The 18,300-nt window shown below is 41.7% G+C and overlaps 1 protein-coding gene across 1 annotated transcript; it reads left to right on the forward strand.

Annotated features, from left to right (window-relative positions):
• The first annotated feature begins 2,006 nt into the window (after nucleotides 1–2,006).
• Nucleotides 2,007–13,792, forward strand: LOC120930593 (extracellular calcium-sensing receptor-like). Its single transcript, XM_040341768.1, has 5 exons — nucleotides 2,007–2,036; nucleotides 3,096–3,926; nucleotides 6,392–6,604; nucleotides 9,365–9,488; nucleotides 12,844–13,792. The coding sequence occupies exons 1-5, from the start codon at nucleotides 2,007–2,009 to the stop codon at nucleotides 13,740–13,742; spliced, it is 2,097 nt and encodes a 698-aa protein (XP_040197702.1). The 3' UTR covers nucleotides 13,743–13,792.
• Nucleotides 13,793–18,300: the final 4,508 nt, after the last annotated feature.

Here is an 18,300-nt window from a genome sequence, read left to right on the forward strand (position 1 = left end):
TTACACAGTCGCTTGAGTAAATTAGTGTTCCAGTGTCTTCTCCTAAAATCATGAAACTTGTGGCTTAACGTATAATAAATATTTAATGTTTTATAACTTACTAGTCCTTAAATTTGTTTTGTGCATTTGTTTTCTTTTTCCGATTTATATTACTTTATTTTTAATCAGGTGATCTTGCCAAAAACCCAAAGGTGACAGCACTAACTTAGTGTACTGCATCGACAGAGTAGCAGCATCATTATCCAATGGCAGGAAATGTATCAGGGCTACATAACTCTCACTCTGATTCTCTGAGACCTAATTCTAGCTATGCCCAGTGTTTGTCAATGCAAAATAACAATACAAAAATACATGCACATTTCTGGTATTGTATGCCTTTAAAGACCTTGCAAGTACTGAAGAATACCCATTGATATGATGAAATTGCACTCAGCTCTAAAGCTCTGTTGTGTGCTTACAATACACATATTTTTTATGGACTGAAGCCCTATATACACGGCTGGGAATCCCGTCAGGAAACAAACATTGGTTTTCCTGACAGGACTCCTGGCAAGCTTGCCTTCCAAAGCCGTGCATACAGACGGCCACTCAAAAGAACCGCCGTTCTTTTGAATGGCAAAAAGGCGTTGACGTCATTGACTACGACGATCCAACGCCCGTCACATTCAATGCCATCGCCGCCATCTTGCTACACCCCACACTAACCTTGTATGCTACCGCACATGTGTCGAAGTCTTATCGAGCATGTGCGGGTTTACCTCGGACAGGTAAGCATACAGACGACTGGTTTTCTCGGCAGGAAATGCTCTGCTGGGAATCCCGATGGGAAAATAGAGAGCAGGTTCTCCATTTTTCCCGGGCAGTTTTCCTGTCGGGAAAACTGCAAGGGAGCATACACACAGCCGGGATACCCAGCCAAATGCTCTCCTGGCAGTTTTCCTGCCGGGAAAACAGGTCGTGTGTACGAGTGGTGTACCGAGGAACTCGTCGTAAATGAAACATAGTTTTCCTCGACGAGTTCCTTGTCAGGCTTGTCGAGAATCTTGACAAGCTTTCTTTGCGTACACACTGTCAAGACAAAATCTTGTCGTTCTCAAACGCTGTGACGTACAACACGTACAACGGCACTATAAAGGGGAAGTTTGATTCCACTGGCACAACCCTTGGGGCTGCTTTTGCTAATCTCATGTTACTGCGTGTTAAGTAAAAGTTTGGTAAGAGACGATTCACGCTTTTCAGTCTGTTACAGCGTGACGAATGTGCTATCTCCATTACGAACGCTACTTTTACCGAAAGGTGCGCTCCCGTCTCATACTTTATTCTGAGCATGTGTGGGTTTCTAAGCATACACACAAACGTGTTTCTCCTTGTAAACCAGCCCGACGAGGAACACGACGAGGAAATTGAGACTCCCGACGAGGAGAAAGAGAACTTGTTCTCTTTTTTTTCTCATCGAGTTCCACAACAGTTTTCTCGATGAAAAACATACATACAACCGTTTTCCTCTGCAAAAAAGCTCTGCGCCAAGTTTCTTAATGGATTTTGTCGAGGAAAACGGTCGTGTGTACAAGGCCTTACACTCTCCGATCTCTACAACATAAAGGCTAATCATTCTGTAATGCAAAGATAAGGAATTAGGAAGGATTTTTTGCTACAACATGGAAGTGTGTAGGGGACACATTAATGCTCAGATTTTCTGTCAAGATCAATGGGTTGTTTGCACTTATCAAACAGATATGACAAAATAGTTCTAATGAAACATTAAATAGACCAGAAGGGGGCAAATAAGAGAAGTTTATTATAAGGACATACATACGCTTAAATGTCCTGTGTTTGTGTCTGCCATTGGTCCTGCTTCCATGTCTTGTTCCTACCTAATCTGCCTATCCTCTGCGCACAAGAACGGTCCAGCACCCAAACGTTTCAGTGGTCTTTAAAATGGACTGTTCCTGATGTCAGCATACCCAGAGCTTGCTCCATAGACAGTAGCAATCCACCTCTGGACCATGGGGGAGCTTGGTTTTCCAGAGAATCAGGTGAGTACAAACTTTGTGCTCACTCCTAGAAAAAACGAGCAGTTGACCCATGCAGTGCTGACACAACCCAACTGCATGAGTAAAAAAGTAAAAAAAAAAAATTTTGCCTGGAAATGGACTTTAAGATACAGTCTGAGGTGTATAGTTTGAAGATTGCACCTATTTCACTCATCTACTTTATATAAGCAAAATCACAAAGCTGTAGAATTAGCTGTTTTAGGATACAACTGCATAGCAAGGTACTGCATGATTTAGCATGCTTATGCGCTGGTGTTTAAAACAATACATACCATATTTATCGGCGTATAACACACACTTTTCCCCCCTGAAAATAGGCATAAAATCATGGGTGCGTGTTATACGCCAATATCGTACCTCGGAGGAGAAGGAGGGGGACGAGCTCCGCCAGAATCACGAGCCGTCATGTCCTGTTTACTGGTCTCTAACGTCACACACACGTCCCGCCTCTGCCACCGCCATTGGACCAGTGTTCTGTCAATCACATGAGCTGGTCCAATGGTGATGGCAGAGACGGGACTGTGTATGTGACTGCCGAATGAGAGCCGAGTACTGTAAACAGAAGATGATGGCTCTGTGATTCTGGCGGCGCTCGCCCCCCCTCCTGATTTCCTGCACTGCATGTGAGATTGTGAGGCTGCAGATAGGCATCAGGCTGCATTTAATAGGTGCAGATCAGGCTGCAGATGGGCACAGAGGCTGCATTAAGGCTGCAGATGGGCACCAAGCTGCATTGGATGGGCGCAGATCAGGCTGCAGATGGGCACAGAGGGTGCATTGAGGCTGCAGATGGGCATCAGGCTGCATTGGATGGGCACAGATCAGGCTGCAGATGGGCACAAAGGGTGCATTGAGGCTGCAGATGGGCACTAATCAGGCTGCATTGATTGGCACTGACCATTATTTTGCTTCAAAGTGGTTTATTTGAAAAAAATCAAATCCTGAAACTTCCCTCTTAAATTGGGATGCTTGTTATACACCGGCGCGTGTTATACGCCGATAAATATGGTACTTTTCTCACTTGATAATTCTGTTCCACAGATAAGCCACTTCTCAACAAGTTCCCTCCTGAGTGACAGAACACAGTTTGCATCCTTCTTTAGGACTGTGCCAAGTGATGCATTTCAATCTAAAGGTCTGGCCAAGTTGGTGTTAAATTTTGGATGGACATGGGTTGGTTTGGTGGCTGTGGCTAACGACTATGGACAACAAGGCATTCAGGTCATTAAACATGAAATTCTCAAATCTGGAGCCTGCGTTGAGTTTACAGTGTATATTCAGCTTAATCAACCCAATCACAACATTCTTCAAATAGTTCAGGTCATTAAAGAATCAACTGCCCAAGCTATAGTTGTTTTCTCCACCGATGTCAATTTCTTTACACTACTGGATGAACTTTTAAAAGAAAACATAACAGATAAAATATGGGTGGCCAGCGAAGCATGGTCAACATCATCATTGTTAACATCAGAAAAATATTCCAAGCTTCTTGCTGGAACCATTGGTTTTGCTTTCTACAGTGGAAATATCCCTGGACTGAAACAACACCTTGATCAGGTCAATCCCCCAGAACTTCCAGAATGGCCTTGGAATTGGATGTTTTGGGAAGAAAGTGTTGGTTGTACCTTTCTTAACTTTGAAAATATTTTATTCCCTCATGAAAGACCCTCAAGAAACTGCACAGAGGAAGATAAAGTGGAAAATTTTCAGATTTATTTAAAACGGATATCTAGCTTAAGAATTGTTTACAACCTTCACAGTGCTGTTTATGTGGTAGCCAAGGCTTTGCATGAACTAAGTGTTTGTAGGCCGGGAAATGGTCCTTTTGTTAACAGAAGCTGCTCAGATATCTGGAATTTTAAACCATGGCAGGTATAAAGCACAGTAATAATGATAATGATGGATAATGATGACAATGATGATATGGCACAGGACAAAAATATATAAAAGGTTTAATAAAAAAAATTGTATTTTAAACCCAACTGCAATTTCTTTGTAAATATATGGCCTTTGGCAAAATGTAATGGGTCAAGATTAGACAAATTATAAGTCCATTAGGGGCGCCCGGGCACCGCCCCCTCTCTCTTCGCCACCCCCCCCCCCCAATATGCAATGGATAGATTCATGCATTGCATGAATCTATCTATTGTCGCTGCGGCAGCCCCTTATTCATGCGTCCTGCCCCTTTCAGGTCACTGGTCGCATGAATTAGAGCGGCCAATCGGGTAGCGGGGAGATTGGCTGAAAGTAAGCAAAAGGGGTAAATTCTGCGCTAATGGTTAAAAATTGATAAACGTGAATTGAAAGAAAAGCTGCAACACAAGAAACATGTGATAACCATGTGAAAATAGTAGAAAAATTGGTATAGTTGTGCTAATTAGACTAACTAAGTGAATAGAACAAAAAATGGAAAACAGTTATTGAAATACAAAAAGATGCTAGTGATAATAAAATTCGCCGTTTGTAAATGTGCAAAATAGTGAAAATATATAATACTGAAATACAGGAAAAACCATGAAGATCTAAATAATATCTCACAAACATATATGATCATATCACATGTTCACATATCAATTGAGCATCAAATGTCCAAATAAACGTGAGAAGTCCACAGATGAACATACAGATGCCACTGTGTCGAAAGGAAAGTGAGGGTGCAGACTACAAGGAATGGGCATCTGTCCACCACCACCACTATGGATACTTCCTCAAGTGCCACACACAGATGAAAAAGGGGGGACCCTTACCAGATGGGTTGGACCTCAGATGACAAGATCGTAATGGCTTTGCAGATAAACTCTGCAGAGTTTGCGTGGTAAACCGGGATATCACAGTTGAGCTCCTCAAAACTCCTCATCCTGATACCTGGAAAAACCGCTGAGGGTCCGATAGTACTGATCACTGCGGGTTCAAGTCAGAGTATGGAGACTTCCATCCAACATCAAGGTCTCCTCATCACTGATAGCACACCAGATTGGCTGAAAGGACAGGCGCTCCTATTGGACGCCTATGAGGAGGGGAGGAGACGGCGGAAGCGAGGAGGAGAAGAGTCGATACATGGATGCCCAGGCTCCGCCGCTGCTCCTCAGATGGTTAGATGGGGTAAGTGCAGGTGGAGCAACCGGCAGACAGCGGTGGGGGGGTTTTGGTTGTTTGCTGCCCCCCAAACAAAAACCCACCAGCCACCACTGTTAAGTGTGATATATCACTTCAGGATAGGTCATTGGGTGGGCCCAATGTCTTGTTCTTGGCTCATAAGTATAATTTATGAGACTATGAAGAAGAAAATCATTAATAGTAGGATTTAAGAGCTAAGGAGGAGATTTAAGAAAACAAAAGAAAGGTAGAGAACAGAGACGGAGGGGTTGATTTACTAAAAGCAAATAGACTGTTCACTTTGCGAGGAAATTTACCCCAGAGCTTAGTGAATAATGTGAATTAGACATGTGCAATTTGTTTAGTTACAAATTTGTTTTCAGCAGACGTTTGGCATATTCGTTCATTTGGAAGCAATTGAATGATCGAAAAGGAGGACTATAGCCTCTATTAGACTAGTATAGAGTTAGATACAATTGAATGAACAATAGCAAAAATCAAAAAAGAATGAAAATCCGAAAGAACGAAAGTCTAATAGAACGAAAAACGATTCAACCTACGAGTTTAACAAATCAATTACATTCGAATAATTTTGTTTTTCGTATTTTCAATTATAATTACATTATTAACTATTATTATAGTTTTTTTATATTATTATTATTATAAACTATTAAATTATAGGTAAAATAGCTGAAGTAAGTAATTTTCAGTAAAAAAAAACGTTGTTTTCCCTGACAAGATTCTTGGCAAGAGTCTCTTGCCGCCCGAGTGTACAGTCTCTCGTTTCAAAACATTTCCCAATTTTTTAGTTTCCGAAAGTTTCTAATTTCCGAAAATTTCCGAAAATCAACATTTCGGAAATCCCAATATTCAAAAATTCTGAAATTAAAAAATAAGGAAATTCTGAAATTTCGGAATATACCAACTTGTCAAAATGTATTAAAAAATGAATTTGGAACTAAACGAATTGCACATGTCTAAATTTCACCACATTCACCAAGCCCTGGGGAAAATTCCCTTGCAAAGTTCAACTTCCTTTGTGAAGTAAACAGCCTCTTTGCCTTTAGTAAATCAACCCCAGAGGGAGAGGGCCCCTCTCACCATTAACAACGTGTTACATTTTTGATCCATGGGTTCAAAACCCTCTCTAATGTGAATTGTCTGTCTTTTGTAATGCATGTTATCTTTGATGAATCATAATCCATGATCATTTTTCTTTGGAATTTACTGTATTTTCACAGATCCTACATTATATGAAGAACGTTCGTATAAAATTAAGCAGCGGGCAAGAAATGTTTTTTAATGACAATGGAGACCCTTCACCCATGTATGATATTGTTAACTGGCAGTTGACGTCTGCAGGGTTAATAAACCACATTTTGGTTGGACAATATGGCACAACAGCACTAAGAATTAATACAAGCACTTTGAAATGGACAAGAGATAGTCAAAAGGTATGAGAATGTCAGAAGTTTAAGGCCTCGTACACACGACTGAACATGTCCGCTGAAACTGGTCCGGCGGACCAGTTTCCGCGGACATGTTCGGTCATCTGTACGGCCGACAGGACAATTTTCTGGCGGATCGGACAGGTTTCCAGCAGGCAAATGTTTCTTCGCATGCTAAGAAACATGTGCGCTGGAAGCCTGTCCGTCGGACATGTTCGGTCGTCTGTACGACTCACCGGACATGTCCGCTCGGCCGAAAAAGCCCTCGCATGCGTCGAAGTGATTCGATGCATGCGTGGAAGCATTGACCTTCCAGGGTCGCGCACGTCGCCGCGGCGACGGCGCGGCCACGTCACCGCGTTCGCTGTCTGCGGGAAATTTGGTCTGATGGTGTGTACAGCCATCAGACCAAAATCCGCCAGCGGACATGTCCGATGAAAACGGTCTGCGGACCGTTTTCATCGGACATGTCCCATCGTGTGTACGAGGCCTTAGATGTATGTGGTTATGATTCTAGCACCCTCTGTATGTTTTTTACTCCCATTAGGAAGATTTCGGTGTAACTGACATACTGTACTCCGGGCCACTGATAAGGCAGTACAGCCAGCCCTCCTGTACTGGGCCCGGCCCCATCATTTCAAAAGGGGGGCTCAGTCACTTGAGCAGGAGGGCCAGCAGTACTGTCTTAATGCAGTCACCAATCCTCTTCTGTATCCCCCTGTAGCGCTGCCAGCTTCTCCTCTTCTTAATCCCTCTGGTTGCACTGCAGGGGGATTGGTCCTAGCACATGTGCCCCTTCCATCTTCTGTCTGGGCCCCACCGTGTGCCGCTTCCCCCCTCCCCTCTCCCACCGGCAGATGCTACAGGCACACAGGAGGATGTTTTAATATAGAGAGCGGGGGAATTGGCTGGTAGATATGTAATTTACTGGCCCCTTCCTTTCCAGAATGAACACAGTGAGCTACCAGTACCAATCACACATGTGTCCATTCATCACTGAATCACAGTAAACTGTGTTTACTATGTTTTGGTTTGTGAATGAGCAGGAAGCCTCAGAGCACCTTGTATTCATTCATCTGTGCAGCTGATGTCTGATAAATCTATGTCCTCAGTCACTTTCAGCTAAGAGGCCCCTGTCAGGTAGGCTGTATGGGGCCCCGTGATTTCTAACAGCAGCCCTGACTGTACTGATTACGTTAAAATCTCCCCATTGGGGAAACAGCTGGAGGTTCTAACCTTTTTTCGCTTTTTTCAAAAACTGAAAAAAAATTTAGATGAAGTTCCCTTTTTTTAAAAATTAAATAAAAAATATGGCATTTTATGTATGCCATTCTTGGTAGCTTGTACACCAACCGTTTTCCACCACATTCATAAATGATCAAACAGCTAATAGACATACTGGAAAAATGTTCAACAGAAAAAGTGCTGCATTTCCAATAAAAATGATAAGCACAGCTAATAAACCTCAGTGATATGTATGTGTCATAACATCTGCTCCAGGTTGGTCAATGCATAGCCAACCTACAAGCATATCCAGCCTTGACATTGATATGGTCACCTGTAGTCAGCACTTTGTCAAGGAGTCTCCTGATGATCTGATGACTGGTGGGGTCAAGATCAAGAAACAGGAGAGGTGGAGAAGGCACAGATCCACAGAATAGATTTAGCAGGGAGATCCTTTCACTGCTGGTTCTCAGGTACAGCTTCCTCTCCAGCAAGGAGAACAGTGAACAGCACAGTAGTGCTATTAGCAAATCACTTCAGATCTTTTGACACTAGCAGCCAGAGGCACCAATGTATGACTGTACATGCCCATACCCTACTGACACACAGATATAAAGCTACAGAACAGATGTGCCTAGGCACAGAAACTTCAATGTTATTTTTTGGGAAGATTTTAGGGCAAGGGATACATTTTTCAGGGTACTGTTAAGGCATAATTAACAATTCTAGATGTTTTATATATTATAGTAGATAACAGTAGGTCCTCACTTTTTAAATTCAGGTCCACTTTAAATGGTGGAAGAGGCTGAATTACAAGTAAGGTTGAGCTGGGTTCAGTTCAACCATAGTTGGAACTAATGCCGCGTACACACGACCGTTTTTCATGTCATGGACGTTTTTCTCGACGTGATTCATCTCAAGCCTGCCTTGCATACACACGATCGTGATACAAAATGTGCCCATTGCATGCCTCACTGTGCCCATTGCATGCCTCACTGTGCCGATCTGCATACCTGATCTCCCGCTGTTTCACATAGTCAGTTGGCGGCCGTCCAGTGTAACAAAGCCCCGCCTCTTCCTCGTCCTCATCCATGATAGGCGGAACACTCAGTTTCCCAGCAGTGAGTCTGTGTTCAGTGTTCCGCTTATCACGGACGAGGAGGAGGCAGAGGTTTGTTACACTGGATGGCCGCCAACTGACTGCGTGAAAAAGCGGGAGATCAGGTATGCAGATGGGAGAGACTTGAGTATAAGCAGAGGGAGGCTTTTTCAGCATAAAAATATTTGCTGAAAAACTCGGCTTATACTCGGGTATATACAGTAAATAGTTAAAATGGGAGGCTGCTACAAGAGTAGGGCCCCCTCTTAGAGGGAGGCTTGGTAAAAAAAAAAAAATAGGTGAATCCAGGGTGTAAGTTGTGTGAATACATTTAAAAATCGATCCCTATGGTTTTGTACTAATCATGAGAACAATAGCAAATACTCATTAAAAAAAGAAGTAGAGTAGATTTGATTTTATTTATTTGATTTATTGTTTCATAGATTCCCACATCTGTCTGTAGTGAGAGTTGTCCGCCAGGCTTCAGAAAAGCGGCAGTCATGGGAAAACCCCATTGTTGCTTCCAGTGCATTCCCTGCCCACTGGGAGAGATCACCAATCAAAGTGGTGAGCATACTGTAGTTAATTAATTAACTAATACATTTTATTTAATACATGCACACTTAATATTCATTATATACAGGATTTATATGGCACCAACAGTATGTGCAGTGCTTTACAAAATAAAGAGAGATAATACAGTTACAATACAATTCAATACAGGAGGATTAGGAGGTCCCTGCTCATAACAGCATACAATCTAAAAATGTTTTTTTTTTTAATATATATTATTAAGTAAACAAGAAATATTGTATTCAAGTATAGGGATGAGCCGAACACCCCCCAGTTCGGTTCGCAGCAGAACATGCGCACAGGCAAAAAATGTGTTCAAACACGCGAACACCGTTAAAGTCTATGGGACACGAAAAATCAAAAGTGCTAATTTTAAAGGCTTATATGCAAGTTATTGTCATGAAAAGTGTTTGGGGACCTGGGTCCTGCCCCAGGAGACATGTATCAGTGCAATTTTTTTTTTTTTAAAACCAACATTTTTTCGGGAGCAGTGATTTTAATAATGCTTAAAGTGAAACAATAAAAGTGAAATATTCCTTTAAAATTTAGTTCCTTGGGGGTGTCTATAGTATGCCTATAAAGTGGTGCATTGTTCCCGTGTTTAGAACAGTCCCTGCACAAAATGAAATTTCTAATGGAAAAAAAGTAATTTAAATGGAATTGTATTTTATTGTTTCACTTTAAGCATTATTAAAATCACTTCTCCTGAAAAAACTGCAGTTTTTAAAACTTTTTTGGCATTGATACATGTCCCCTGGGACAGGACCTGGGTCCCCAAACACTTTTTTATGACAATAACTTGCATAATAACCTTTAAAATTAGCACTTTTGATTTCTCCCATAGACTTTTAAAGGGTGTTCCGTGGCTTTCGAATTTCCCGCGAACACCCCAAATTGTTCGCTATTCGGCAAACACCCGATGTTCGAGACGAAAATACGTTCAACTTGAACATCGGGCTCATCCCTATTCAAGTATATTAAATCAGCCAGGAGGTGATCCCCTGACAGAAATCTTAGCATCTGATAATGTCCTATGTACTTTGGCCCTGCTGAGAGGGATAGGTATTCTGTATTCCTAAAAAAACACCTCCTGTTGGTGGGTGACAACACTGCTCCTCCATAGATTCGGGTGACCAGACATCCCCGGTTTCCGGGGACAGTACCTGAATTGAGAACACTGTCCCCAGACCAAGTCTGTCCCCGGTTTTGTCCCCAGATTGGATTTGAACAGGGGCTGGGGCAATTTAAAAGACAGTAATGCCACGTACACACGATCGGTTCATCCGATGAAAACGGACCGATGGATTTTTTCATCAGATATCTGATGAAGCTGACTTTCATCAGTCGTGCCTACACACCATCAGTTAAAAATCCGATCGTGTCAGAACGCGGTGATGTAAAACACAACGACGTGCAGAGAAAAATTAAGTTCAATGCTTCCGAGTATGCATCGACTTGATTCTGAGCATGCGTGGATTTTTGACCGATGGATTTCCCCTATCGGTTTTCTAACCATCAGAAAATTTTAAAACAGGTTCTATTTTTTTTCACCGATGGGGAAAAAAAACGATGGGGCCCACACACGATCAATTCGTCCAATGAAAACAGTCCATCAGACCGTTTTCATCAGATGAACCGATCGTGTGTACAGGGCATTAGTGCAGAATAAAAAAAAAACACCTTGGAACAGAAAATGTGTTACTGGTAGGATCTCCTACTAAAAACAAAGGGGAAAAAAGTAGCTAAAAGAAGACAAAGGCACTCTCCAAATCTAAAGAGTGGTTAGCTGCAATATATAGTATATTACATTTTTGTTATTTAGTTGAAAAGTGAGTTTGAGTTTTATTTGGATGGTGTACTTATGGGGGTAAATATACGATTCTTAAAATTCCGAATGACCCCTCTGCTTATATATAGAGATGTATATCTATCTATCTATATATATATATATATATATATATATATATATATATATATATATATATATATATAGGTACAGTATATACACTATATTACCAAAAGTATTGGGACACCCGCCTGCCTTTACATGCACATGAACTTTAATGGCATCCCAGTCTTAGTCCGTAGGGTTCAATATTGAGTTGGCCCCCCCATTGCAGCTATAACAGCTTCAACTCTTCTGTCCACAAGGTTTAGGAGCGTGTCTATGGGAATGTTTGACCATTCTTCCAGAAGCGCATTTGTGAGGTCAGACACTGATGTGAATGAGAAGGTCTGGTTCTCAGTCTCCGCTCTAATCCATCCCAAAGGTGTTCTATTGGGTTGAGGTCAGGACTTTGTACAGGACAATCAAGTTCCTGCACCCCAAACTCGCTCATCCACACTAAATTGGCAAAAGTATTGAGCCACCCCTTCAAATCATTTGGTGGATGGGGGATTATGGTGTGGGGTTGTTTATTCAGGGGTTGGGCTTGGCCCCTTAGTTCCAGTGATGAGTCAGCATAACAAGACATTTTGGACAATTTCATGCTCCCAACCTTGTGGGAACAGTTTGGGGATGGCCCCTTCCTGTTCCAACATGACTGCACACCAGTCCATAAAGACATGGATGAGCGAGTTTGGGGTGGAGGAACTTAACCGGCCTGTATAAATGTGCTTCTGGAAGAATGGTTAAACATTGCCATAGACACACTTCTAAACCTTGTGGACAGCCTTCCCAGAAGAGTTGAAGCTGTTATAGCTGCAAAGGGTGGGCCAACCCAATATATATATATATATATATATATATATATATATATATATATATATATATATATATATATATATATATATATACTGTATATGTATATACTTTTGCATACTGTAAGCAAGTTTTTGCATGAAATTAGGGATTCTTAGTTTGCATATTTTGCAAATACATTTTTAAGTTGGCCAAATGCCTTAAAGCATGGGTGCTCAACCTGTGGCTCTCCAGCTGTTGCAAAACTACAAGTCCCATCATGCCTCTGCTTTTGGGAGTCATGCTTGTACCTGTCAGCCTTGCAATGCCTCATGGGACTTGTAGTTCTGCAACAGCTGGAGAGCCACAGGTTGAGCACCCATGCCTTAAAGTGAACCCTTTCTGGCCAGTCCTTGTTCTCCTTTGCAAAATTCCATACTTGCTTGTAGTATAGGAGGTATACATATGGGGTGATCTGACACAGTTTGGGGAGAGCGACCCAGTCTGCTCAATCCAAGTAGCTTACATACCGTATATAACATGTGAGGTACTAGAGGGGGTTGGCCACATATTCACACTAAAAATTCTGACCTAAAGCTGGCCATTGATTCCTCCATCCACACAAATGGGACATTGTATTCCAAAACTTATATTTGCTATCTCTTTCAGATTTTGTTGGGTGTTTCAAGTGTCCGTGGGATCAGTGGCCAAATCAACAGAAAGACAGATGTATACCGAAGAACACTGAGTACCTCTCTTATGATGAGACTTTGGGAGTCATTTTATTGTCCACAGGCATTACCTCCTCCGTGATCCCTGTAGCTATTCTTGGAATATTGGTTCATCACAAAACGACTCCCATAGTCCGAGCCAACAATTACACTGTTAGTTGCCTTCTCCTGATCTCCATGTCACTCTGCTTTCTTTCTTCACTGGCCTTTATTGATTATCCCACCTGGGAAAAATGTCTCCTACGCCAAGTGACCTTTGGATTGGTTTTTGCTTTTTGTGTGTCGTGTATCCTGGCCAAAACTCTCATGGTCATGACTGCCTTTAAGGCCACAAAGCCTAACAGTGATATAAAGAAGTGGGCCACCCCTGCATTTTCCTACATGGTGATTGGCTTAGGAACCTTCTTTCAGTTAGTAATAAGTGTTGTTTGGCTATCTCTGTCACCTCCATTCCCAGTTTATAATCTAAATACCAAAGCTGAAGTTCTCATTGCTGAATGTAATGAAGGATCGCTCACTGCCTTTTGGTGTACTATTGGGTATCTAAGTCTACTTGCTCTGGCCAGCTTTGTGGTTGCCTTCTTGGCTAGACAACTCCCAGCAAGCTTCAATGAGGCCAAATATATAACCTTCAGCATGCTTGCCTTCCTCAGTGTCTGGATCTCTTATATCCCGGCATCGCTCAGCACCAGTGGCAAATATACTGTAGCCATGGAGATCTTTGCCATCCTGTCCTCCAGTTGGGCCACGCTCTGCTTTATGTTTGTCCCAAAATGTTACATCATTTTGTTCCGTCCAAGCATGAACTCACGAAAACATCTCTTAGGAAAAAAGTAACAACAATCAAATAATATGAATGCCAAATTATTTCTATTGGCTGTTGGCGAATGCATTGCTGTGCAATCCTTTTTAAAATTCTCTTTTTTTATACCATATTACTGTTTTTTTTATCACTGTGAGTGCCAGATGGGTATGCAGATTGTTTGACATGAACAACAGATTAAAATGTATGTAATGGTCACCACCGTTTACAATATTCCCATTCCATCAACCCAAGACAGCTTCCGACACTCCACAATCCGACAGGCACGATCCATTCCATTTCCCAGAATAACCGAGACTCACACAGCTCTGGTACTGGTTTCAAAATGTATGAATGACTTTAATGGTATCTTAGCTCTCTTATATACAGTACAGGCATGTTTACAGTAATCAAAGGAACAAATGAACTCTCCACCCACACATCACACAATGGGGGGGCTTCAATCACATTCTTTTAGAGAATGACATTCAGAGAAGTTAATTATTCCCCAGATGTCCGGACTCCGATACTAAGTGATTCACCTGCATAATACACATTTCTATGTCAGACGTTTTGGCACCGATTTAAGATGACCTAATTACTACAGCTGAGAAGTCACATTCCTTTACTAAACTTAATATGTATCATGCTAATTCCCTACCCCTGAAAGGAGACATCTGACCCTTAGACTGCTAACTCACAACACATATCTATCATCAATAGCATCTTCACACAAACAGTGTTATTAGCATACATAATGAAAGGTCTTGGAGCAGACCCAATTAACACCTCAAAAGCATGTGTCCTCACATTGAAGGAGACACTCCACTGACCTGGTGTGGGTCAGAATAACCACTTGAATATCTCAAGATATCCTGCAATATGAATTATCAGTTATCAGTCACATCTCATGTAATTTATAATTAACATTTCTCAGTCACCCTATGCCCAAAAGGGATATAGGGTGAACTTAGACCCAAGATTCATTAGTGACGCTGGCACAGGAGTACCCCCCATCCTTCAAAAGTCTCTGGGTGTCATGGGTCATTCCGCTACAATGTATATCTTGGATAAGATGTACACATACATTACAATTGCCCATTCAGCTGAAGAATTTTCAATAAATATGGAATGCAGCAAGGGTCTAAATATTTATATAATTATACCAACAGCATTTGGCTGCATTGCTCAATGCAGCCCCGATCCAAGAACAAAGAAATTTGCCTTATATCCTTTTGCTGCAGTCTATAGCAATGTGCTGGCCAGCTTCATATGTTTCAAAAATTCACAAAATATCAGTGTTAAAATTAATTTATTGTCGGATAAATAAATAAAAAATCAGCAACATGGTTTGTACTTGATTCTATCTATCTATCTATCTATCTATCTATCTATCTATCTATCTATCTATCTATCTATCTATCTATTTATCTGTCTGTCTGTCTGTCTGTCTGTCTATCTATCTGCCTACAGTGCATCCGAGAAGTATTCCCAGCTATTCACATTTTTTCGGTTACAGCCTTATTCCAAAATGGATTAAATTAATAATTTCCCTCAAAAGTCTACAATCAATACTCCATAATGAAAATTAGAAAGAAGTGAGTCTGAAATCTTTGCAATTTTATAAAAAAAAAGAAAAAAAACATGTACACAAGTATTCCCAGCCTTTGCCATGACACTCAAATTTGAGCTCAGGTGTATCCTGTTTCCACTGATCATCCTTGAGATGTTTCTACAACTTGATTGGAGTCCTCCTGTGGTAAGTTCAGATAATTGGACATGATTTGGAAAGGCACACACATGTCTATAGAAGGTCCCACAGTTAGCAGTGCATGTCAGAGCACAAACTAAGCCATAAAGTCCAAGGAATTGTCTGTAGACCGAGACAGGATTGTATGGAGGCACAGATCTGGAGAAGGGTACAGAAAAAATTCTGCAGCATTGAAGGTCCCAATGAGCACAGTGGCCTCCATCATCTGTAAATGGAAGAAGTTTGGAACCACCAGGACTCTTCCTGGAGCAGGCTGCCTGGCCAAACTGAGTGATTGGGGGAGAAGGGCCTTAGTCAGGGAGGTGACCAATAACCCAATGGTCACTCTGACAGAGCTCCAGCATTTCTCTGTGGAGAGAGGAGAACCTTCCAGAAGAACAACCATCTCTGCAGCACTCCACCATTTAGACCTGTATGACAGAGTGGCCAGACAAAAGCAACTCCTCAGTAAAGGGCACATTACAGACCACCTGGCATTTGACAAAAGGCACCTGAAGTACTGAAACAAAATTCTCTGGTCTGATGAAAGATTGAACTCGTTGGCCTGAATGGCAACCGTCATGTCTAGAGGAAACCACGTACCGCTCATCACCTGGCCAATACCATTCCTACAGTGAAGCATGGTGGTGGCAGCATCATGCTGTGGGGATGTTTTTCAGCGGCAGGAACTGGGAGACTAGTCAGGATCGAGGGAAAGATGAATGGAGCAATGTACAGAGACATCCTTGATACAAACCTACTCCAGAGTGCTCTGTACCTTAGACTGGGGCAAAGGTTCATCTTTCAACAGGACAATGAACCTAAGCACACAGCCAAGATAACAAAGGAGTGACTATGGGACAACTCTGTGAATATCCTTGAGTGGCCCAGCCAGAGCTCAGACTTGAACCCAATTAAACATCTCTTGAGAGATCTGAAAATGGCTGATGTCGCTTGAGGTCCTGCAAAGAAGAATTGGAGAAAATGCTCACAAATAGGTGTGGCAAGCTTGTAGAATCATCCTCAAAAAGACTTGAGGCTGCAATTGGTGCCAAAGGTGCTTCAAAAAAGTTTTGAGCAAAGGCCGTGAATACTTAAGTAAATGTGATTTTTTTCATTTTTTTTTTTTTTTTATAAATTTGCAAAGCTTTCAAACAAACAAACTTCTATCTATCTTTCTATCTATCTATCTATCTATCTATCTATCTATCTATCTATCTATCTATCTATCTATCTATCTATCTATCTATCTATCTATCTATCTATCTATCTATCTATCTATCTATCATTTTTATGTCACACTGTATGTGTGCAGTGTTTTTTTAAATGCAATTTGTGGGGAAAAAAAGACACTTTAATAAATTAAAAATACAATATATACCCCAATTATTTTGTAAAATATGAAACACGATGTTACGTTGAGTAAGTAAATACCTAAAAGGTCATGCTTTAAATATCTACTTGTGGAATGGCGTCAAAGTAAGGTACTTAAAAATTAAAATATGCAACGCTGTAAACATTTTTACAGGTTACCTGTATAGAGTTACAGAGGAGGACAAGCACTAGCATTATTGCTGTCACTCTAACTTTCGCGTCGATACCTCACATGTGTGGTGCAAACACTGTTTACATATGCATGTGCGACTTATGTATTTATTATTATTATTATTATACAGGATTTATATAGAGCCAACAGTTTGCGCAGCGCTTTACATCAGGGAAGACAGTACAGTCACAATACAATCAATACAGGAGGGATCAGAGGGCCCTGCTCGTTGGAGCTTACAATCTAGAAGGGAGGGTCAATTGGAACAAAGGGTAGTTAGCTGTGGGGGATGATCAGATGGACTCAAATGAAAATACAGTTATGTGTGGGAAGGGTAGGCTTCTCTGAAGAGAAGTGTTTTCAGGGATCCTCTAAAAGCTGATAGAGAAGGAGATAGATGGATAGATTGGGGTAAGGAGTTCCATAGGCATGGAGAGGCTCTAGAAAAGTCCTGGAGACGAGCATGGGAGCAGGTGATGAGAGAGCTAGAGAGTAGGAGGTCTTGAGAAGAACGAAGAGAACGTACAGGTTGGTATTTAGAAACTAGGTCAGTGATGTAGCTGGGGGCAGAGTTGTGGATGGCTTTGTAGGTAATTGTTAGTATTTTGAATTTAATTTGTTGGATGAGCGGAAGCCAGTGGAGGGATTGACAGAGAGGAGTAGCAGAGACAGAGCGGTTGGTAAGGTGGATTAGTCTGGCAGCAGCATTCATGATGGACTGAAGGGGGGATAGAGTATGCAGAGGTAAGCCAATGAGGAGGGAGTTGCAGTAATCGAGGCGAGAGATGACCAGGGAGTGAATTAAGAGTTTTGTGGTGTCATTGGTTAGAAATGGGCGTATTTTGGAGATGTTGCGCAGGTTGAGGCGGCAAGATTTGGACAGTGATTGAACGTGAGGCTTAAAGGAGAGTTCAGAGTCCAGGATTACTCCTAGGACCTTGACATGTGGGGATGGGCAGATAGTTGTACCATTAATTTTGACAGAGAGACCAGGGGAAGAGGCACATGGGGGAGGAAAAATTATAAGTTCCGTTTTGGATAGGTTGAGTTTGAGGAAGTGGTGTGACATCCAAACTGATATATCTGATAGTAAATTAGTGATACGTGAGGAGAATGAAGAAGTGAGTTGAGGGGTAGAGAAATAGATTTGAGTGTCATCAGCGTAAAGATGGTATTGGAAGCCGTGGGAGGCTATCAGCTGACCCAGGGAGGAGGTGTAGATAGAAAATAGGAGAGGTCCAAGAACAGAACCTTGGGGGACCCCAACAGAGAATGGAAGAGGAGAGGAGGAAGTAGA

The sequence above is a fragment of the Rana temporaria genome, chromosome 3 (assembly GCF_905171775.1).
Source record: "Rana temporaria chromosome 3, aRanTem1.1, whole genome shotgun sequence".
NCBI lineage: Eukaryota > Metazoa > Chordata > Amphibia > Anura > Ranidae > Rana > Rana temporaria.

What these genes read in the sequence shown, in the direction of transcription:
- LOC120930593 (XM_040341768.1), top strand. Translation starts at nt 2,007, where the DNA reads ATGGGGGAGCTTGGTTTTCCAGAGAATCAG. An exon ending in TTGGTTTTCCAGAGAATCAG is followed by an intron (nt 2,037 to 3,095) that starts GTGAGTACAAAC and finishes TCTGTTCCACAG; the next exon opens with ATAAGCCACTTCTCAACAAG. An exon ending in AGAGATCACCAATCAAAGTG is followed by an intron (nt 9,489 to 12,843) that starts GTGAGCATACTG and finishes TATCTCTTTCAG; the next exon opens with ATTTTGTTGGGTGTTTCAAG.